We start from the raw sequence: 24,216 nt of genomic DNA on the forward strand, positions 1-24,216 counted from the left end.
TGCATTAAACTCACTGCAGAGCACTAAGACCTCTCTCTCTCTCTCTCTCTGTTCTTCATTTCACAGGATGCAGTCGAAGCGGACGATGTCAACAGAGTGATTGAGATTCAAGCATCATGAAGGAGAAGAGAAAGACGTCATGTTCACCATTAATGTAATATTTCTTGATTTCTTAAATATTAAATTACTTTGCAGAAGATTGGTAAGACAAACAGAGGATGGAGTGCAAACAGGACAGATGTTTGTTTTAATGGAAGATAACAAATATAATATACTGCAGCTTCATCATTACTTGACTTGATTTGTGGCATGTTTATGTTGATTCTTTGTCTTTGCTTCAATGCTCTTTTCTTTGTATGTAAAATATTCATTTCCAAAAGAGAAAAAAAGGACGATTGAAATGAGACATTTCAGATGATAAAAGAAGCAGAAAGTGTGAAGAATTTTTATTTTTATTTTTAATCTCATCATGGTCTGATGTGTATTTGTCAAACTTTTAAGGGATGAGAGTGTTTGTCACTAATTCTGCAAATGTAACAATTTAAATGAGAAATAATGATATATGATTAACGTAGATCAAGCTGTGCTTTTTTAACACAAGAAGTTTCCCTGTGCTGCAGCAATGACTTTAATAAAATATGAACTTCTGGCACTGAGTCTCTTTCTCATGCTACTGTAATTAAGTAGTGAAGCTTCCAGTTTGTGGCCTGTTGTAATGTCTCCATCTTGTGGTCAGGTTCAGTCTTCGTCTATACCATGTGTTGATGTGACCACACTGCTGAAAATGGAAAGAAACAGAAAGTGAATCCAAATACAGACATGAAGACTTAATAACTTAAATAAATAACAAATAACAAAAGGTGGTTGAGTTGTACAGGCAGAAATACATTTCAAAAGTCCAACAATCCAAGATAAATCCAATCAACAAAAGTCCAGCAAATCCAGAACTGTGTGGTCAAATAGTGTTTTTTGCTTTGAAGGTTCCTAACTGAGTGAAAAGTCCTGAAAGCGTTTACTTGGCTGCCAGGATGAGAGCTGTTTGAACTGTCTAAATGTTAAAGAAAGGTGCTCCAATGCTTACTTTCTCCTAGTGAAATGTATTTCCATAAACTGCTTCAATCTGTTCAATCAAAGGTAGTGTAACACAAGTTGGTAATAAGAATAAAACAATGTAATTTATAAATAATAGTTATTATGGGAGTAACATGAGTAAATAAGTGACAAAAAAGCAACAATAATCAGTAATAAGGTAATCAACAAGTCCATCACAGTGTTGGAAGCGGTAAAAATCTGAAGTGATAATAAATAAAACTGATTGGTGTTGATAGCACAAATACAAATAGGACTAGACAGAGCTCAGAATGTAAATATAACACCGCTCTCAGCTTTTTCTTTTTTCTACAAACATTGATAGAGAGGAAATTGCATGTGTAAATAGTGTTAACATACTGTTACATGCAGTGTCAATTTTAAAAGCTTATAGTGCTCACAATGAACAAAAACTCTTTATATTATGAAACTGTCAAAACTTTGAGTTTTATGATGCCGTCTCCACTAATACACACTTTGAGCAGCAGAGCAGCATGAAGCAGTTTGTAACACATCACAAAAAGTGTGTTTTTTTAAATAATACCTTGAGAAACTGTTCCTCAAAAAATTATGTTACAGAAGCTCAAGGGTCCTATTAATTTGTTCAGTTAAAATCATGTAAAATCTGATAGTAATAAGGTGAATAAAGTTGATTATGCACTCAATGTGTGTAAATAAGTCAAATGTAATTTAACAGTTTAATTCACTAACTTAAGTCCATGAATGCATCTTTTAACTGATAATGTGTCCAGTCAAAAGTTTGGACACATCTTCTCTTCTTCTCATTCAATGTTTTGTCTTTATTTTTTACTTTCTACATAGCAAATTAACACTGAAGACATTAAAACTATAAGATAATTTATATGGAAACAAAAACAGCAGGCTGCTTGATTCCCCAGCCAGTAACAAGAGAGAGGAATAGGATCCCCAGCTGAGGCCGTCACAGCCTGCAGGTTAACACAGTCCATCAGTTACAAAGTCACATACAGGGAATGTAACAGGGTTATATTCTCGGATCTCACAAATCTCTCATAGAGCCACAGCATTCTGTCTCCACAGGATGAAATTTGATAAATTATCATGAATAATTTCAGTCTGTTACAAGCATTGGTCAGATCTGACCTTCAGCCACTACTGTACATGGCAGTGAGCTGCTCATATAAGGCATCCAGTTCACTGCTAACCCAATTTCTGATCCAGCACACTAGTTAACCAGGTCCTGTGTTAGTAATGGCTGTGCTATGTATACAATGTATATGACATTTTGTCCGAGTACCTCTGACTCAGCTGATGTCACTTATCATACAAAGCCTAAAGACAGTGTACCTGTAGCAGGATTATGTCCTTAACGTTTGCTTTACACTTCATGTTTCAGTGTTTATTTGCATGCTTTTAACAAATATAGAATTGCTTTACTTGTTGTGTGTGTACCTGATTTTCCATTACATCCATTTATTCACTCTTTTGTATAGAGAGACCAATAATTTGTCCAGACCCATATTAGCTCACCACAGATCTATCAGTGTTGATGTACATGTCGTTCATAAAGCAACAAGAAATTGTTGGACAAAAAGTCCATAGATATGTTGGAGGTGATTTAGAAACAGTATTACAGGCAGTACTATGTATACATGGCAATGTTGTCATGATACCAGAATTTTAACTTTGATACAAAACTAGAATAAAAAAGATACTCAAAACTTCAATACATTGATAAAAAGAAAGCAAAGTGAAGTCACATACAATATTATCATATTATTTTGAAAATCAACAACTTGCACACAGTGCTGGTAGACAAATAGTCTGAACACACAAACACAATGATGACCTGTTGATTTGACAAATTATTGAACTGTTCAACTTGAACTTGATGTTAACTTGACTTAAACATCCATGTCAATATCTTCAATGTGCAGCGTTAAAGCAGAAATCATTGATCAGGTCTCAGAATGCTGTGTAACATTTTTATGCAACTTTGATACCACTAATGTTATATTGAACACTGCAGTAAGTGTACTAATTTGTTACACTGGTCTACAGTGTATAGTGATGGAAGCAGGAACAGATAGTTTCATGTGAAGTTGATTAGTGCCACAAGTGTGATGAATATCATTTTATCTGTGTGTCTCTTAAACCAGAATGAGACGGTTAAAGAGAAGTGGTGGGATTTAAACTGATAAAATCATGAACAGAGTTCTGAGAAAAAGTCGAGAACAGTAACCATATAAGGAAGTTTTTTTCTGTGAACAAGTTCTTCTGCAGGATCGTCATACTGTCGTATCAAAAAGGCAGTCTGTTGTTGGCTCTAAGCTTGTCACCCTGGAGGAGAGGGTGGAGGACAGGATGCTGGCAAAACTGCTGGCAATCATGGACAATCCCTCTCACCCCCTCCACAAAACACTGGACAAACTCAAGAGCAGCTTCAGCAACAGACTCATTCAACCTGTTGCTCTAAGGAACAATACAGGAAATTGTTCCTACCTACTGCAATAAGACTTTATAACTAATCTGCCTCTGTCAGAGCCACTATTAAAGAACTGCACTAAATCTACCTGTCACCTTTTGCACTCTGTACCTCAGCACTCCACTCCAAATACTGAAACATATACTTCATATCATATGTGACATGTGTTCATTTTAACCGTATTGATATTATATATCATATAACAGAACTACACAATATTCTTGTCTTTGCACATATTCATATTTATAGTATATTATTCATAGTGTGTATATCTGTATAGTTAAGTATTTTTTATGCATATATTAGACATATACTATACATCTTTGTTATATAATATTGTGTGTGTGTGTGTGTGTGTGTGTGTGTGTGTATATGTGTGTGTGTGTGTGTGTGTGTGTCTGTGTGTGTGTGTGTGTGTGTGTGTGTGTACCTTTTCATGTTTGCCAAGATTCGAACACCAATCTATTGTTACAGTTTGACATTAAAATGGTGTTATTTACAATTAATGTAGATTCAATACAAGTTGTCAGATTTAGCTTTCAAAAAAGACAACAAATTGTTTATATATTTTTTTATTTATTTTATTTGAAAAACCACAGATTCCCTCCCAGCCCCAGAATTGAGATCTCAGGTGATCTGAAGGAGAAGGAGTCTGTCAGTATACCTGCTCAGCTTTCACTCCTGTCCACACTCCCCTCCTAAACTCACCTGGAATCTCCAACAAGACTCTCACAACAAAATCCAGGAAAAAACAGATGGGACCTTTACAACTAAAATCCAGAGACCCATCACTCTGTCAGACCAACAGGATGGATACAACATCACCTGTTTCTGTCACATATCCTGTGAATGAAGGAAAAACATGTCAAGACCGCAGAGCAGAGAAAGACTCTCAGTGTTCATGTAAGACAACCAGAGTTTGTTATTGGATCCTGTCAGCACATGATAAAAATACAGGATCTTATTTCAGGCTCTGATGTTACTCTCATATCTCACATCTCTATCACATTTTCCTCAGATGCTCCTAAAGACACCTCAGTGTCCATCAGTCCATCAGGTTTGGTGTCAGCAGGTAGCTGGGTGAACCTGACCTGCTCCAGCAGAGCCAAGCCTCCCTCAGCCGCTTCACCTGGTTCAGATCAGCAAAGATGGACCCATGGACTGTATCTGAAGGACCGTTTTACAGCGTTAATGTGACGATGTAGAAGCTTATTACTGTGTGGCCACAAATGATCTTGGAAACCAAACATCATCAGTGATTCATCTGAGAGAAGGTAAACTGACTGATTTGTATGAAATTGTTCTTTACGTATAAACTTAATCCTGATGTAAAAAGCAGGACTACAGTGGGGTTCAGGTCATAGTCGCTCGTGCTAAAAGTTGAAAGCTAAAGCTATTAGCTTATGAGTATGCAAGGGGAGGAAAGCAACATGCAAAAGGTTTATTACTCCTCCCTTTAATCTGCTTGGCTTTACATTTATTGTATACATTCGGTACATAATGTTTGATTACTGAATGCAATTGTTAAATTATCTATACATACAGTGACACTCAGCCAGCATGTTACTGAGTGTCTTCTTTGTTTCAGGTGAGCTGTTTGTTCAGTCACTTTTATTTGGAGACGTGAATCATTCACAGTTTGGACTTCATTTAGAAACAAAGCAGAAAGAGCAGTGCAGACCGAGTTACTTTTTCCAACTGTTCATGTCCTGACTGCAAACAGAAATGTTTTATACAGAGAACAGGACAAGGGAGAAAAGACCAGTAACATACTGCTGCTTTGTTCATCATGAACTTTCTCTTCAAGCTGATTTTTTCACATTATGTTAATCATCAGTCTGGTTTACAGGTGCTTTGGCTGCTTGTCCTGAGGGTTCAGACCTCTTCATAACTGCACCAAAGAAGATGGAAGCACTGAGTGGATCTTGTTTGCTAATCCCATGTACCTTTAGAGCTAAATCAGAACAAGAGTTTGACAACAGCAGAGAAACTTTTGGAGTGTGGATTAAAAGTGACCATAGATTTGGCATCAATCCAAATAATGTGATTTTCAACAGTAGAAAGACAGATAACATCTATCCAATGAGAATTACTGGAAACCTGAGAGAGAAAAACTGCACCACTTTATTTTCCAATTTAATCACAAGTTATACAGACACATACTACTTTAGAGTTGAGAACTGGCCTTTCAGAGCAACAGCTATATGTGATCCTCTTCAAATAACAGTTCAAGGTAAGAGAGTTTTGTTTCTTTCAGTCACTTTAATTATTCTGATTAAACTCTATTGTTACAGTTTGACATTAAAGTGGTCAAATCAGAACAAACGTATTATTTATGCTTCATGTAGTTTTAATACAAACATATCAGATCGGCTTTTTAAAATAGTGTTTTGTTGATTTCTTGTTTATTTTCTGTGTAAATGTTTGATTTGAAACCACAGATTCTCCTCCGAGCCCCAGAATTGAGATCTCAGGTGATCTGAAGGAGAAGGAGTCTGTCAGTATAACCTGCTCAGCTTTCACTCCCTGTCCACACTCCCCTCCTAAACTCACCTGGAATCTCCAACAAGACTCTCACAACAAAATCCAGGAAAACACAGATGGGACCTTTACAACTAAAATCCAGAAGACCATCACTCTGTCAGACCAACATGATGGATACAACATCACCTGTTCTGTCACATATCCTGTGAATGAAGGAAAACATGTCAAGACAGCAGAGCAGAGAAAGACTCTCAGTGTTTCATGTAAGACAACCAGAGTTTGTTATTGGATCCTGTCAGCACATGATAAAAATACAGGATCTTATTCAGGCTCTGATGTTACTCTCATATCTCACATCTCTATCACATTTTCCTCAGATGCTCCTAAAGACACCTCAGTGTCCATCAGTCCATCAGGTTTGGTGTCAGCAGGTAGCTGGGTGAACCTGACCTGCTCCAGCAGAGCCAAGCCTCCCGTCAGCCGCTTCACCTGGTTCAAGATCAGCAAAGATGGATCCATGACTGTATCTGAAGGACCGTTTTACAGCGTTAGTGTGACAGATAAAGAAGATTATTACTGTGTGGCCACAAATGATCTTGGAAACCAAACATCATCAGTGATTCATCTGAGAGAAGGTAAACTGACTGATTTGTATGAAATTGTTCTTTACGTATAAACTTAATCCTGATGTAAAAAGCAGGACTACAGTGGGGTTCAGGTCATAGTCGCTCGTGCTAAAAGTTAAAAGCTAAAGCTATTAGCTTATGAGGATGCAAGGGGAGGAAAGCAACATGCAAAAGGTTTACTACTCCTCCCTTTAATCTGCTTGGCTTTACATTTATTGTATACATTCAGTACATAATGTTTGATTACTGAATGCTATTGTTAAATTATCTATACATACAGTGACACTCAGCCAGCATGTTACTGAGTGTCTTCTTTGTTTCAGGTGAGCTGTTTGTTCAGTCACTTTTATTTGGAGACGTGAATCATTCACAGTTTGGACTTCATTTAGAAACAAAGCAGAAAGAGCAGTGCAGACCGAGTTACTTTTTCCAACTGTTCATGTCCTGACTGCAAACAGAAATGTTTTATACAGAGAACAGGACAAGGGAGAAAAGACCAGTAACATACTGCTGCTTTGTTCATCATGAACTTTCTCTTCAAGCTGATTTTTTCACATTATGTTAATCATCAGTCTGGTTTACAGGTGCTTTGACTGATTGTCCTAAGGATCCAGGCCTCTTCATTACTGCACCACAGAAGATGGAAGCACTGAGTGGATCTTGTTTGCTAATCCCATGTACCTTTAGAGCTAAAAAAGAACAAGTGTTTGACAACAGAGAAATCTTTGGAGTGTGGATTAAAAGTGACTCTAGATTTAGCATCAATCCAAATAATGTGATTTTCAACAGCAGAAGGACAGATAACATCTATCCAATGAGATTTACTGGAAACCTGAGAGAGAAAAACTGCACCACTTTATTTTCCAATTTAACCACAAGTTATACAGACACATACTACTTTAGAGTTGAGAACAAACCACTCAAGGCAACAGCTTCTTGTAATCCTCTTAAAATAACAGTTCAAGGTAAGAGAGTTTTGTTTCTTTCAGTCCGTCTGTAATGTTTTTGTTCAGATTAGAAAGAGTTTTTTCATGTTGCCAAGATTCAGAACACCAAATCTATTGTTACAGTTTGACATTAAAATGGTCTTATTTACCAAATTAATGTGATTCAATACAAAGTTGTCAGATTTAGCTTTCAAAAAGCAACAAAATTGTTTCAATAATTTTTTATTTATTTTTTATTTGAAACCACCGATTCTCCTCCCAGCCCCAGAATTGGATCTCAGGTGATCTGAAGGAGAAGGAGTCTGTCAGTATAACCTGCTCAGCTTTCACCCCTGTCCACACTCCCTCCTAAACTCACCTGGAATCTCCAACAAGACTCTCACAACAAAATCCAGGAAAACACAGATGGGACCTTTACAACTAAAATCCAAAGACCCCTCACTCTGTCAGACCAACAGGATGGATACAACATCAACTGTTCTGTCACATATCCTGTGAATGAAGGAAACATGTCAAAGGACAGCAGAGCAGAGAAAGACTCTCAGTTGTTTCATGTAAGACAACCAGAGTTTGTTATTGGATCCTGTCAGCACATGATAAAAATACAGGATCTTCAGGCTCTGATGTTACTCTCATATCTCACATCTCTCTATCACATTTTCCTCAGATGCTCCTAAAGACACCTCAGTGTCCATCAGTCCATCAGGTTTGGTGTCAGCAGGTAGCTTGAACCTGACCTGCTCCAGCCGGCCAAGCCTCCCATCAGCCGCTTCACCTGGTTCAAGATCAGCAAAGATGGACCCATGACTGTATCTGAAGGACCGTTTTACAGCGTTAATGTGACAGATGTAGAAGATTATTATTACTGTGTGGCCACAAATGATCTTGGAAACCAAACATCATCAGTGATTCATCTGAGTGAAGGTAAACTGACTGATTTTGATGAAATTTCTTTACGTATAAACTTAATCCTGATGTAAAAAGCAGGACTACACGTGGGGTTCAGGCCTAGTCGCTAAAAGCTATTAGCTATGGGATGCAAGGGAGGAAGAAACATGCAAAAGGTTTACTACTCCTCCCTTTAATCTGCTTGGCTTTACTTTATTGTATACATTCAGTACATAATGTTTGATTACTGAATGCAATTGTTAAATTTCTATACATACAGTGACACTCAGCCAGCATGTTACTGAGTGTCTTCTTTGTTTCAGGTGAGCTGTTTGTTCAGTCACTTTTATTTGGAGACGTGAATCATTCACAGTTTGGACTTCATTTAGAAACAAAGCAGAAAGAGCAGTGCAGACCGAGTTACTTTTTCCAACTGTTCATGTCCTGACTGCAAACAGAAATGTTTTATACAGAGAAAGGCAAGGAGAGAAAAGACCATTAACCCTTGGTGGTTCGATCCCCGGCTCTTCCATGCATGTTGAAGTGTCCTTCGGGATACTGAAGATAACGTAACCCCAAATTGCTCCCGAAGGCTGCGCAATTGGTGTGTAAATGTGTATGAATGGTTAATGCAAATCAGTGGGGGTCGTGCATTTCCACAACCCAGGGGTGTCAGCCAAAAATCGTGCCGAAGAGAAGTTGATTCAGATCCAATTTCTGGGAAAACAGAGCCGCAAGCCAATCAGACACTCAGATTGGTCAAACCTCCACAGACAGCCTGAAATGTAACTGAAGCTGAGACTATCCAGGTGGATTCACAGACTAAACTCAGATAATCTACCTGTGTGTGTGTTCTGACTTTGTTTATGTTCACGTACAAGCTTCTAAATCTGTATAGTGACCCAAAGAAGTTTGATTTGTCTCCGATGATTAGAGATAAAGAGATAGAGAGAGAGAGAGAGAGAGTGCTTTGGTCTAGAGACTTCTGGTTTGGGGTGACACCCCCCTCCCAACCGTACTCCGCCGGTTTCCCTGATCTTGTCTGAATGCACACTTAAGCTGTTATCAGAGAAATAAAAAGTTATTTCCTGACTGATTTGTCTGAAATTGTTCTTCACATATAAACTTGACCCTAATGTGAAAAGCAGGACTTTATTAATATTGTTGCATGTCAACATTCAACATTTGTTTTCTTTTAGAGACATTTCTAAAGTGGGGTTCAGTTCTTGGAGGGACCATTGTCATCATTCTCATCTGTGCTGCTGTCTGTGCTTGGTATGTATCCCAAATTAAAGCATCTGACACAATACAACTCCTGTCACTTAAATTTGAACTAATCTCATGCACGCAGTCATGGGGATGTGTAGATGAGTATGTAATTGGTCAGTTTTGTTTGTTTCCGCATCAACTGATACTTTGCATTTGCATTTTTGTATTGATATAAGTGGTGGACTCACAAAAGGGAACAAAAGTGGTTGATTTAGTGGATTTTAATCTTGCTTTTTTCTCACTGATGCACATCTTATAATGTCTGTTTTCTTTTAAACTGAAACACGGTTAAATTATTCTGACGGCTGTTTAATCTCTTCCAGGTGGTTTAAGTTCAAACATCAAACTCCACAACAGACTCAGGTGGGATAATGCTAAACATCTGTGTGCAACTGTTTGTTGTGAATATTTAAATTGTGTCCTCTAAGACATGTGTAAGCATTGGCCTTAATAGTAAAAAGATAACCCATGAGACATTACTTAATCTCTTAAGGATTATAAAAATAAATCATTGAGACATTACTTAATCTCTTAAGGATTATAAAAATAAATCATTGAGACATTACTTAATGTCTCTGTGGATTGTTCCAGAAAACCTCAACACTCAAAAGGTTGCACTGTTTTAGCCTGAATCAGTCATTGAACACCAATTACCAGTGCTGTGATGTGGACAGAAACCAGATTCAAATCCATCAAAAAAGCTGTTTTAGATGTATCTGTAATCATTTAATATTGAACGATCCAGCTCATATCATTGCTTGCTTGATTTTTTTTAAGGATCAAGGGTGTGATGAGCTGCCGCTTGAAATGCCAACCAGAAAAATAGAAGAAAACATCCATTATGGAGAGATCGACTTCTCCAAGCGAAGACCTGAACCGTCCTCGTCCTCAGTGCAGGACAGTGGACAGCAGCAGGACACACTGTACGCACAGGTCCAAGTGTCCAAGACAGCAAACAGCTTAACACAGACTGCTGAGCGTCCAGAAGATCTCTACGCTCAAGTGAAGAAAAACTATACCCTCACCACACCATCAACAAAATCCTGAGTCAAGTGTGTCACGTGTGAATTCTTGCACTTGTTCAGTCTGTGGTTGAGTTGTGCGGAAGTTTCTGTATAGGAAACTAAAAACCTTGACACCCTGCAGCGCAGTCAGTTCTCTTATCATCACACTGCTGTCATGTATATTTAATTTGCGTGCTGATCTCGTGTGTTTAATGCCATCACTGTATTACTTCAAAAATGAACAAAAGACAATTTCTGCTTCTGAGGATATTTATTCATTGCACTGTAATAAAAACCTTGGCATAAAGCTTCTAAAAATTCCTCGTAATCTCCGTTGCATTTATTGGTCCAACATTTCACATATTGTCTGTAAACATCACCTGAAATCATACGATTTAATCACAAACATTACAACAAGTGGCAAGAAGAATTATGCATAGTAATCCTCGGGCTCACTAGAAATCTACTACAATGTTTTGAGTAGTTTATGGACTTTTTAATATCAGGCTCAATTTCAAATAAAAAGGGCTTTTCATGAGACAATAGCATATTCAAAGAGCTGGAGCTAAAATTCACTTAAAACCTTTTCATGAGTAAAAATGTTAAAACTTTATCGACTCTTTTGGGTTTAGCATGTAAACATTAGCAGCTTGTACTGTTTATTGTCTCAAAAAGGCACTACTGGGACATGTTGATTGTGCTTTAGTACCATGCCGGGTCCTGTGAGTGAATGGAGGTAGTGACATTAGGTTCTCTACATGACAATTTAGACACCTTCATAGAAATCTAACCCTCATGTTGAGAGTCAAACTTCAACTCTTAACTATTAACCCGGCAGCAGTCCCTCAGTGTTGTAGCACTTGTGTGAAGTAGTGTCCAAAAAGTAGGTATTGCATTGTACATTATTAGCTTCTCCACTGATTCGATATCTGACATTTAATTCCTGGAGTTTCATGCACATAGAAAGTTAACTACTGTCCTGGTCTATTTGAGGTGTTTTTCATTCAAGTAATTATTGAGTGATCGTGTGTCTACCTTATCTGAAATTACAACATGAAACATGATCATCCGCAAAGAAATATCAAAATGTTTGACTGAGCAGCAAGTTCTATTAACCTCTCATACCAGCTACTGGCATGTTTTTTGAAAACTAAGGAGTGAGATGTTTCTGTGCCATGGTGACCTGTCAGCCAGGCCTCAAACTGTTTATCCAATCTCAGTTTTTGGTTGTTGTTTTTTTAAGCTAACCTAAACTAAATTATGTGTATGTAAACCCAGCCAGTGACTCTGATTGCACCCCAATGATCTGAATCCTGTGTCATCAGTGACTACCTCCCTGTTTCTGGAGGAACTTCCTGTCAGTTTTAATTGTGCACTCTGTTCTCCAGTGCTTTCAGCTCAGCCTCCACCTGAGCTGGCAGATCAGCTCCAACTTGCTGAGTGAAGTAGGCTCTCAACTCCTTTGTCTCCTTCTGCCAGAAAGGCGTGGGCACGTCGAACAGGGCACCCATATCCACCTTGCTGCCCAGACCTTTAGTGTCGATGGCGCCATCTACTGGCAGCCAGCCGATAATGCTCTTCTTGGCTGCCTCGTCATCCCTCTCCCTGCTGCAGCGCTTGAAGATCCACTCCAGGACACGGGCGTTTTCACCGAAGCCGGGCCAGAGGAAGGCGCCGGACGTGGGGTCCTTCCTGAACCAGTTGACGTGGAAGATCTTAGGCAGTTGAGTGGGGGCCTTTCGGCTCTCCATGCTCAGCCAGTGAGCGAGGTAGTCGCCAAAGTTGTAACCGAAGAAGGGGCGCATGGCAAAGGGGTCGTGCATAATCACCTTGCCTGAAGGAAAGCATTAAAAAAAGCTTTGTAATTGTGCTTATTAACTTCAGTAACAGTAAACCTATCATCAAATTATCTTAAAAACACCTGATCAATAGGACCTTTACCTTGATGCTCAGCAGCTGCCGTCGCTTCAGACCTCATGGCGGCTCCAACAAAGACTCCGTGTTTCCAGTTGAAAGACTCATAGACCAGAGGGACTCCTGACAACATCAACATTTGATCATGTTTAATGCCTAGTTCCTTAAATGTTGTTGATGTTACTTTAAGTTGTAGCTGTAATGACTCAAACATGTAATGCGTTTAATGAAGACTAAAAAAAGCACTGTTAGGCAGGCCATGCACAGAATATTTAATGTGTTGAACCCTTTGCAGTATTAATTTATTACACTGACTAAAATCTGTTAAAATGTGTCTGTATCCTCAAATAATATCTGTGACTATTTAGAAATACAAAAACAAACTCTTGATGTGTATTTAATAGCAGTGCCAACCTTCCGGCCTCCTGCCACCGAAGATAATGGCGTCGATGGGAACGCCCTCCTCACTCTCCCACTGGGGGTCAATGATGGGACACTGACCCGCCGGGGCACAGAAGCGGGAATTGGGATGGGCACAAGGAGTCTGGCTTCCTTTATACAGAGAGGAAAAAACAGTTTATTCCACCTTTAGTGCTTTGTAAACAACATCTACATCTGAATATCACAGTCTGAGGTCACTCCAAACTGATAATGACATTGCATGCATACCACTAAATGGCACTGTATATGGCTGTTCAGTTTATTCAGAAAATGTGAGATGAAAGGAAGAACAATATACACTTTGCTGTCATTGATTAATTATTTCAAATCAGTGACACTAAAGTTTTATATGAGCCAGGTCTGCTGTGAGTTGTTTTTGGTCTAGGGCCAATTAGAAATGTCTTTGTTGGCAAAAAAAAAACTCCAATCATGATTCAAGGTAAAATTATAACCGGTAAAACTGATGAATATTCATTAGAAATGAACTGGCAAAAACAAATCATCTTCTTGAGATCTGTTACAAGCAGGACATTTGAGACGTTTATAAAACCTTGGCACAGTCCAGCAGGTGTTACCTTGCTTCCAGCTTTTGCCGTGCCAGTCTGTGAGCGAGACCCCAGTTGGAGGGGGGTCAAGGCCCTCCCACCATACTCCTCCATCGCTGGTCTCGCCAACGTTGGTGAACACAGTGTTTTTGGCAATGGTGGACATGGCGTAGGGGTTGGTCTTATCCGAGGTGCCTGGAGCCACACCGAAGAAACCGTTCTCTGGGTTGATAGCTCTAAGTTTACCTGTAGAGACAGACGGGATAAGGGATCACATGAGGGTTTACTACACTATCTACAGAGTGCCTGTGTCTGTGAGCCATGCTCCTGCCTCTCACCTTGGCTGTCGAACTTCATCCACGCAATGTCATCACCCACACACTCAACCTTCCAGCCAGGCAGAGCTGGTTTCATCATGGCCAAGTTGGTTTTACCGCAGGCACTGGGGAAGGCCGCCGCTACGTAACGCTTCACTCCCTGAGGGTTGGTGATGCCGAGGATCTGAGGAGAGGAAAGTGTGTTGAATAGAAAGGATAGGACAAATCATTCTGAAATTGTTTTTGTCTTTTAGTCATCGCTTTAAACGCACTTAAAGAGCATCATGGCCAAGCACTTTTGAAAAATCATCTCAAGTTTTGGCAGCAACAAATGAGCCTTGCATCCTAACTTCTTGACTATGGAGAATTATGTGTCATGCAGGTATTTAGTTCACTCACCAGCATGTGTTCAGCGAGCCAGCCTTCATCCTTAGCGATGCGAGAGGCGATGCGGAGGGCAAAACACTTCTTCCCAAGGAGAGAGTTTCCTCCATAGCCACTGCCAAAGGACATGATCTGCCTGAGGTCTGGCAGGTGAGATATCAGCACCTTGTCTGGGTTACAGGGCCACGAGTTGACCAGAGGGGCTGGAGAGCAGACAGACAGAACAGAGAGGTTAGGGTGGGCAAAATAGAATCAATAAATCAATAAATATGATAAATTAAACAATAAAGGGGAATTCAGTTTAAAGTAATAAAACAAGTTCAGGTTTTTGGAATGTGTACCTTTAAGTGGTAAAGGACGTCCTAGAGAGTGCTGACAACGCACAAAGTCCACTCCTTCAGCCAGTTTGTTCAGGACAGGCGTGCCCATGCGTGTCATGATCCCCATACTGGCCACAACGTAAGGCGAGTCCGTCACCTTGAAGGACAACAAAATGTTAAATCACCCTGATCTACAACCAAAGACTTTTAGTGAGTAATAACCATAAAGTGCCAGAGCAGTTTATTTGAATATGTTGTATAATAAATTACAGCAATTCCACAAACAAAGCATAGTTAGGTACAACAAAGCAGGTTTATTACTTTAGTGCATGTTTTTGTGTTGAGGAGCTCGGTCAAGTACCTGGACACCATATTTAGACAGAGCTGAGCCTACAGGTCCCATACTGAAGGGAATCACATACATGGTGCGACCTATGGAGAGGGGACAAAAAAAACAACAAAACAACACATTGTGATTTATTTTTCCATTCAATATTGACAGATATTGAACATCACTTGGTTGTGTCTAGATGCAAAACTTTTGTGAGATGTCTTTTGTGTGAAAGTTCCATGTGATCCATTCATCCATCATTCATTTCATGCAGTTTTTCTGCTTGACAGTTGTGGTAACATGCACAAAAAAAGTGCAGCAATACACCAAACATTGCACTAAAGACTGCAAGCAAGAAAACACATCTGTAAAAAAGGATTTGGCCTCAGGGAATCACACTGAATGCAAACATTTTGGTTGTTAACAAGAAAACTTCACAGAGCACCTTTAACACGGTTTGTGACAGTAGTTGTAAATCAAGCAGCATTTCTGATGCACCAACACATTGTTAGTTGTGTTACATGCAGAACATTCATGTTCCTTTGCAAATTTTAAAACAGCTTTGTTTGTCAAAACATATTTGGTGAGCATCTATCAAAGAACAACTTAACACCACCTGACAGTCTCGTCTTTGCTGCCCTCTAGTGGTTAAACGTCTCACCTCGCTGCAGTGATGTACAGGTGTACTCCTGTACCCTGTGACATCACTGTGCAACAGTAGATTTCTTTAAAGATAAAACATCTTTGGTTCTTGTTACATTTTAAAATAGTTAATGTTCAGATTCAGATAACCCCCTTCAAACGTTTCAAGGGGAAGTCTCTAAAGACAAACATTTTATTTCCAGCCAACAGCTTACCTGCCATGCAGCCTGGGAAACGCTCCTCTCTGGCTCTCTGCCAGTCGGACTCACTCATCCAGCTACCCAGTTGGCTCTTTGCCCCTCCAGCAGGGATGGGGATGGTGTCCCTCTGGTTCTTGGTCACAATGACAGTCTTGCTTTCGACCCGAGCCACATCCTTTGGGTCTGTACGTGCCAGCCAACTGAAAAACAGAGCAGGAATCAGAGCACGATGAAGAAAAACTGAGGAACTTTAAAAGAGATTTAAATACTTAGGGGCCTAAACCAATGTGTGTATTTGCGTAAGCCCTTACCAGTTATCATATTTAGGAAGCTTCTTGACCATCCCTTCCTTCTCCAGACCTGCCAGGATGTTAGCAGTTTCTTCCGGCGTCCCAGTCACGACATGCACGCCGGCAGGCTTACACTCATCCACCGCCCCCTTCACAAAATCTGCCACTGCCGGGGGCAGCGAGGGGATGGAGGCCAGGGACCGAACCCCGACACTTGCCCCAACACCACCATGTCTGAAAGAGAACGGGCATTTCATTTGTTACTTTGTTGACCCTTAATGCTTTTTGCCACGGACACAACCACCTTTATGTGCCCAAAGGATTAGAACAGACTGACATCTATGATGCAGAAAACCATAAACAGCAACAAACATCTTTCCATTATGCAGATCTGATGCACAATGTTCTTCCCAAATATGGATACATAAACTGTCTGAAAGTCCAGAAATCCACATAATGTCACAGTTACCTACTAAAACATTTCTTATTTTCCCCTTAAACACTGCTTATTATCTTCCCTACCATGTGTCGTTAAACTTAAAGACAGACTTCAACAAACTACCACGAGTCAGAAAACAGAAACATCAAAACTGGAGAAGGCATCGCCTTCTGTGTGATCCTGCTCAATCATTTATGGGATGCACATGAGTGCAGATTAGCTGGATGACCCGGCTCTGACCAGAATATAATGCAGAGTGTGTCCTTATTGGCTTGAGAAGAGAGAGATGGTTTAATGGGTTCACTGGGGTCATTGAGGTCTCTTATTGGGTTCGTTTCTCTCCAGTTAACTCACTTTTTTAAACTGTTGTCATCTTTGTTTGCTGTAGTTAAACTGGACTTTCCTAATAACGACTAAAACCTCACGGTGCTATAATACCGATACTGATGTGAGTTTTAAAAGAAGAGCACGAGGAAGCACAAACAAGTTTAAATTTGAGCCGTGTGCTTTTCATGTGACAACACTGATAGTGTTTTTTTTTTCCCTTTTTTGCCATGGAGGAGTCATTAGCGCAACTTGATCACCTCAAACGGACTCCTGTACAGAAAGAGGCACGCGGGGGGGCCGACCTATTGTTTGTTAGTGACATGATATTCACAAACACAAGCCGCTGGGAGGACTGCAGCTACGCAAGCTGTTAAAACAGAAGCCTGTGTGTGTATGCATCTCATGTCTGTGCCTAGCAACAGCCTAACAATTAAAAAGACAATGTGTGTATGTGCTTTGTTGTGTGTCTATTTGTGGACAGTGTGCATGAACCCAGTTTGACCTCTGTCATGTGAAATTCGTAATCCTGTATCCTCAAACTGAAGCCTGATGAAATTACAGTTAAGGGGTTAATTTGCCTGTTTGAAAGACAGGCAAAGTTTGCGACACAGTTGTCCCGTCAAGTGCAGGCACGCGGATCGGAAATTGGCAGAGCGTCTCATCATACAAGCCCCAGACAGTGTGCGTGCAGACAGACACACACGTATAAATCTGGTGGGGGCATATAAAAAGGGCACGAGCAGCAGGCATGTCGAGAGGCTCGCGGTGAAGATAACATGCAACTTGACAGTGAGAGGTCAAAGAGCTGAGTACAGTCTAAACTCCAAAGAGTCCAAACTCTCTCTAAACGGCGAGCTACACTACAGCAACTGTTTAACCATTGATGTGGGAGCAATTAATCATGAACATGTTCCAGTTTGTGTTTGTGTCATGTGCAGTTAGTAAGGAATCAGTCAGACGGTAACAGTCAGTGTTCTTTGTAACGTAACATGATCTATGAGAGTATCTCAGGTATTGAAGCATAACAAGAACAAAATATGACATTTGGATTTGGATTTTCAAACAAAATGTTTATTTCTGACATGACTGACAGGACTTAGCGTCTAATTGAGGTAATGCATGCAAACATGCTGCTGTGTAATAGATACTTTTTTATCATATTTGCAACAATAGTTTAGAAAGCTGACATTCGCTACTAAAGTACAGTGAGTACAGCTGAGGTTGATGGGGATGTTATTCCTTTTGCGGGTTTCTGGTTCAAAGTATTGGACAAACTGAAATGTTGACCTGATGATGGCGCTAGACGAAAAATCAGGGGATATCGAAGTTACTACAACTTCATGAAGGACACATGAATGTGTGCTAGAGTTCAAATGGCGGACTACCTGAATAGATCCACTGTGAACCTCATGGTGGTTTGATTGGATTGTTGTATCTCCTTCCACCAAACACTGGACTAGATCTTTAGACTAACTTTAAACTGAAAGAGACAATAGCACTGACCTTTATCCACAGAAGATAAAAAAAATAAATAAAAAGATACTTTGTCACACTTATCTGTGATACTTGATGACACAGTCCCATTAAATGAGCTCTACAGTACTTTAGTCTCTTGCCCCCACTCAGTAAATTAATTACCTACGCTTCCAATCATCCACCCTGTCATGCCTCTAATTACTTTAACCATTTGTGTGCTGCTGCACATTATCTACAGTGTGATTGGGGTAAGGAAAAAGGAGATGATGGATTTGAAATTAACCAACAGAAACTAAGCATTTGTTGATTATTTATTCGCTTGATGTGGCACGGGTGGTGGCTGACTTGAGACATAAGATTAAAAAAAGGTAAAAGGGGCTTTATTCCTTGCCTTTGCTTTAAAAAAGCTGAAATATTCAGAAAAGACTGATGACCTTTGCTCCTAATTTCCCCTGCAGTCATTCATCCTCCCATGTCTTTGTCTCTGCCACCCCATTCCTCACCCCCATCCCCATCCCCCATCCCTGATAACAAATACCACATACCTCCATTTTGACAAATGTAGTGCAGATTTATCCAACCAAGAAAAGCATTTACATGTGACTGTTCTGCAGCATTGAGACAGGGAACACCATTCTCTATTTTACAGATGTTCATTTTTAAATATGGGATTCTCCAGATGTGTTTCAGATTAATTCATTTCACATCCATACTTACACTAGTTTGAGTCTATAATGGCATTTACACTCTCAAGTATTGCTAAATCCAGTGTACTGTGAGTACCCAGATGGTGTAATCGTAAGGGGAAAAAAGTTGAGTGTGGAATCGCCTTCAGTGGTTGCCATTTTGGCTACGTAGCCAAGAAGGCAGGACCATTGTCATTGTGAAAATGGCTGCTAAGGAAGCTGCTGGAGCTTAAGCAGTTGCCTGAATACTGCAATACACAAATGTAAGTTGTGCCTATGTTTTACATCAATATTTTGGCACTCAAATATTGGTGCTAAGGCTCTGTCCGATTGCAATTCGACAAAGAAGTAGAAGAAGTGGTCAGATGTTGCAATAGTCATTTCTGGTAACTGCATACTGGAATTTAAACAACACTAACCTGTTGAAATTGGTGCACTATGCCCAAAAGTACACAGTGTACTAAACAGAAGTGTACTGATGGGAGTATTTCATTTGAGACATGGCTAAGGAATTTAAAGGAACAGCTAACCCTGATATAGTGTGTCTATGGCTTCAAGCTGAGCAACTTTTCCTCCAAAACACACCTTCACAAAAAACCAGCAGGCCAATCACACACCACAGCCAGACACGCCTACACTCCCCAGTCACATGGATCCTGGTCAATAGCCTCTTTAGGGCAGAGTCTATACATGAAGCAGGCACACAAAGTATCACTTAGAGCATGCACACGTGTTGCATACATCCTCACACTTTGTGCAGGGAGTACACATGGGGGGGTAGGGGACACACACACACGGAACATGCTCCAGGACATTTAGGCAAATAGAGGAGTGATGACTCCAGCCATTAACAATCTGTCAAGCAGAAATTCAAACAAAATGCACAGGACCACGAGCCATCCTGTTACTAACACACATGCGCCTGTACCATGGTGTGTCACATGCATGCGTCCTTAAAAGCAAACACACACACAATGCCATGGAGCGCTCACATTGGACTCCAGAGTCCCTGTGTGATGGGGTGTCATCACAAAGCCTGAAGTATGGGGAGAGAAGGAAAGCAGAAAGAGACCAAAGAGAACATTTTACACACTAGTGTTGAGGTGTTGTTTCAATCCGGAAAAAGAGTACTTCAACAAAGTCTGATGCAAGGCATGACTCCGAGATCAAGTCCAGCAAGTTTCTGGCATATGCAAACAATGAAGTGTATCATTATGACCAGACAACAAACTTAAAATGTGTCACTACTTTACAATCAGTGGATGCTCTAATGGTGCCACAGGTCCCCTCTCGTTAGGAAAAGTATATTTTTTATTTGTGTTGTAAGATGAATCGATAAACAAACATACATGCAAAAAAAAAAAAAAAAGTTCCTGCTTCATAAAAAGTGGTGGACACGACCCCAAAGAGGTTCAGAATAAACACAGAGGACGTTAAGTTGCATTTTCTGTGTATTAAAAAAAACAAAACAAGCTGAATGAATTGAAATTCGTTACGCAATCCTAACACCAGCAGGCAAACATATGCAGTAACAATGAAATGCGTCGCACACGACGACCGAGAAACACAAAGAAAGTCACGTTTACTCACCTTCGTATGACTCCTAACAACAGGCACGACATCTTCGACGCGTAAAAAAAAACTAAAAGTAGCTTCTAATAAAATTAAAGTGTAAAAAGGCTCATTTAAAGTCAGCTGCAGAGGCGAAGTGAGGAGCGGGCGGCTAGAGCTGGTCGCAGCTCATATCTAAACTCTGAGGGGACCTTGCACTTTGCTCAACGTGTACATCCACACAGATACACCTTGTTGTCACTGGTAAACCGTGAGGTGTCCACTGTCTGCTTTATAAAGTCAACTTTTAACGCTGGTCACCGGCTCTGCATTGAAGAAGAAAAAGGAGGAGGTGCTCTGAAATTTAAATATCAGCTTGCAGCTTGTGTCCCATATTGTTGTTTTCTCTCCTTCAGATCACCGAGCGACTAACTAGTCCGTGCTTTGCTTTGCTTTTTGCTTGTTGCTCCCCGGCTGATGCAAGTTTCCAGGGTTCCTGCATCGCCCGGTACATGAGCTCTGCAGACCGGCGTGGAGCCACACAACCCGGAAATACGAGGGATGGCACGGAGACAGATCGCACCCATAGGCCCACTGTGGATGGGTGTTCACATGAAACTCCCCACTAGGAACAGGGAGAGGGGTTTCAGGTTACAGGGCATTTACTTGTAAGAGTCTGCATGCACATGATTTTCCTTTAAGTGTTGCACAATGCAATAGGTGAGTATCAAAATGATCAGAGTCAGACAAGACAGTCTTTGTTATTGTGGTGCATGGAAATAAACATGAGGAAGTCAAGATAATAAATGTACAACAGAAATGTTTTGATCATTGTGCATGCATTTATTCATATTCCTGTGTTAACAGACCATTCATGTGATGCATATTTTTGTTTAGTTGGATGTTACAGTCATCAAAGTGTTTCAGCGGTTTGTGCTTTCATAAAGTTGGCGAGCTTTAAAGAGTAGATTTAGGTCAAATTGAAGCAGCAGATGCAGAGATGTTCAGACATTTAGCTCTAAACTAGGTTTGTAACACATGCTGTTAAAAGGTGGGATTCATCAGGATGATTTATCTGAACTTTGATGCACCACAGAAGGCTCAAAACAGCTGTTTTCACTGGCCGAGTAGTTTCTGCTCATGAAAAATACAAATTTCATCTCAGTGCAGTGAGAAGAGCTCCCTGTTTGTTTTAGACATGGATACACTTTACTATATTTGAGTTTGTGATTGTTACTACAATGAAACTGCCCAAAATTTAAAGTGCAGGATAAAATGGATGCAAGATGACACAGGCTCACAGTTTATTTTATTGTATTCAACCTTTCCTTCTCTTTCTTTTCAAGTTTAGAGGTGCTGGAAGTTCCATTCAACTAAGTAACAACTAAGAGTTTGTTTTCAGGGTATATTTAAGTCGTTCTGAGTCATTTTTATGGTTTAATAATGGTTCTTTCCATTATTTATTAATCTGATGATTATTTTCTTGATCAACTGATTAATGATTCAATGATCAAATGTCCTTCACAATATTCCAGAGTCCAAGTTGCTTGTTTGCTTGACTGTCTAAAAAGAAAATCATCAAATCCTCACATTTGCGGATATGAAATAGATTCCAATAAACGTAGTATTTTGAGCAAAGAATTGAAACTGTCCAGTTCCTCCACCTCCAAGAGACATGTAAATCGCCGACTTTTTTTCTTCATGTTACATAACTAACTCTCTTGCTGCTGTCAGATGCTGTGAAGCTGCACACTCAGGCTTCATAGTAAATCTTCAAGGAGAAGATTAATGTAATTATCACTTGTACAAATAGTTTCACTTTCAGATCCAGCAGGAGGCCTCTACTTTAAAAGTACAATACATGCAATCAAGGGTGCTCGCATCTGTCTTTTAATAGTGAGTTTCCTGTTCATGTTTTTTTCTCTGGTAACTGGGGGAGGGGGTCTCACTCACTCACACACACACACATAGAGGAAGTAAAGGGGTGGGGTCCTGGGCTGAGGAATATACTGCATACATAGAGATAAATAGAGATACAACCGTCCAACATGACTGGTTGAACTTCAGCCCTCATGTCTCATGTTTTAGGGCCTGCAGAGTCAGCAGCCAACCAAAGAGAGTGCCAAAGCACATGGACGACATGCATGCATTCACTATGAATGGATGCATACAGGCTATACACCCACAACTGCAGCTTTTGGTTATGAAAGGGAACATTCAGGAAAGCAGCAACATGCAAAAACTAAAAGCTGAGTGACAACTTTAATTATTCAACTGTGCGACCTGCTGATCTCACAACTGTAGCCATTTGAAGTTTTTCGTCCTATTTACAGTATAGGTTTTCACTCAATAATCTAATCTAATCTCTCAAAATCCACACACAAACTATGCAATGTGTCACAATAAATCAATATAAAATAGTTTTAGTTGCTCTCTAATGTATCATTGTAATGTATAAAAGTTCAAAGCTGATGTTATACCTTAAGACTGAATTAAGAATCCTTTGATCTGCTGATAAATCAAGCAACTGGATAACTAATGTTAAAGCCTTTGACTTTTGACAAGAAGATCTGATCTGCAAAAGCTTCAAAGTTGAACGCTGTGGGTTTCCATTTAAAAGATGCTGCACATAAAATACAGCTTTCAAGTACCACTGGCCAACATACATTCAAATAAAACAGATCCATTGATACACTGAGTGTGAGTGCAAGTTTGCAGTGCACCTGATTCAGAGAGCTGTCACATCATTACAGTTTCCATTGTGTGATAAACTGTATATTGAATCTGGGCACAGCTAGAGATAAAACCATATGTACTGTAACATCCATGTCCATTCTGCCACAATGCATTGAGTTAATATGGTCAGTGTGTAACTCTGGAGGTTGAGGATCATTCTTTTATTTAAAATTATGCATATAAAGAACAACACAAAACATTACACTAAAAACAAAACACAACAACCCAGGTACAATTAGTGTCTCAGCAAACCTACAATCCCAAATCAAGACAAACTACACAGATGGACATCCCACCAAACTAATCCCATAATACGGGGGAGAAAGTACCCTCCACAAAACAACCAAAAACACAATACCGAAATAGCTTCTTACGACCAGCCGTTACCAAATTCGAGGATAAAATCTTATAAGATACATACACTCTACATAGAGATATTTTACTGACACAGCCACTAATCCTTCCTGCTCATGTTCATGACCTTTGTTCACAAGATTTCTCAACAGCCTCCCTAACATGAACAACACACAGAGCTTTAATAACTCACTCAATCAAATCAAAGAATCAATAAGTAATGGTGCTCGCACTGTAAACAAGCACACCCTTTGCCCTTTGGATCAAACTTCGAGTAATACCTCACGTCTGAGGAGTGATGTGTTTTTGTGTTTCAATGTATGACACAGTGCACCCAGATTTAGACTATGCTCTTTATATAATTATTTACAGAGAGCCGACAAATCCCCCCTCTTAAAACAGATGTATGCTGCAGACAACTATTCATTTGAAGTTATTGTAATTAAATCTACATGGTTTTACCTGTTGCAACTTGGTATAACACAGATCATG

At 39.9% G+C, this 24,216-nt stretch overlaps 2 protein-coding genes across 4 annotated transcripts in view; one reads left to right on the top strand and one right to left on the bottom strand.

The window, feature by feature from the left end:
• LOC104927518 (sialic acid-binding Ig-like lectin 12) overlaps window positions 1-24,216 on the top strand; it is a 311,739-nt gene that overhangs the window by 16,717 nt on the left and 270,806 nt on the right. For 2 of the 3 annotated variants that reach the window (XM_027274248.1, XM_027274247.1), the window contains exons 3-6: window positions 5,403-5,786; window positions 5,995-6,300; window positions 6,415-6,672; window positions 7,248-7,628. In XM_027274248.1, coding sequence (XP_027130049.1) covers window positions 5,403-5,786; window positions 5,995-6,300; window positions 6,415-6,672; window positions 7,248-7,628 — 1,329 coding nt within the window. Of the gene's footprint in view, window positions 1-5,402; window positions 5,787-5,994; window positions 6,301-6,414; window positions 6,673-7,247; window positions 7,629-9,697; window positions 9,774-10,090; window positions 10,131-10,544; window positions 11,093-24,216 lie in introns of those variants that run through there. The other variant, XM_027274249.1, reaches the window with a different exon arrangement.
• On the bottom strand, window positions 11,024-21,275 carry pck2 (phosphoenolpyruvate carboxykinase 2 (mitochondrial)). The gene is made up of 11 exons (XM_010741613.3): window positions 20,674-21,275; window positions 16,177-16,389; window positions 15,881-16,065; window positions 15,054-15,124; window positions 14,714-14,849; window positions 14,388-14,575; window positions 14,010-14,172; window positions 13,702-13,917; window positions 13,100-13,237; window positions 12,713-12,808; window positions 11,024-12,605 (listed from the first exon to the last, which is right to left on the bottom strand). Exons 1-11 carry the CDS (start codon window positions 20,703-20,705, stop codon window positions 12,136-12,138), a joined length of 1,908 nt encoding a protein of 635 aa, XP_010739915.1. The 5' UTR covers window positions 20,706-21,275; the 3' UTR covers window positions 11,024-12,135.

This window comes from Larimichthys crocea, chromosome XXIII (genome assembly GCF_000972845.2).
Source record: "Larimichthys crocea isolate SSNF chromosome XXIII, L_crocea_2.0, whole genome shotgun sequence".
Classification (NCBI taxonomy): Eukaryota; Metazoa; Chordata; class Actinopteri; family Sciaenidae; genus Larimichthys; species Larimichthys crocea.

Coding starts and splice junctions, on each gene's coding strand:
- pck2 (XM_010741613.3), bottom strand. CDS start 20,705: ATGTCGTGCCTGTTGTTAGGAGTCATACGAAG. Junction 16,066..16,176: donor CTTCCTAAATATGATAACTG/GTAAGGGCTTAC, acceptor TCTGTTTTTCAG/TTGGCTGGCACGTACAGACC. Junction 12,606..12,712: donor GGCAGCTGCTGAGCATCAAG/GTAAAGGTCCTA, acceptor GCTTTCCTTCAG/GCAAGGTGATTATGCACGAC.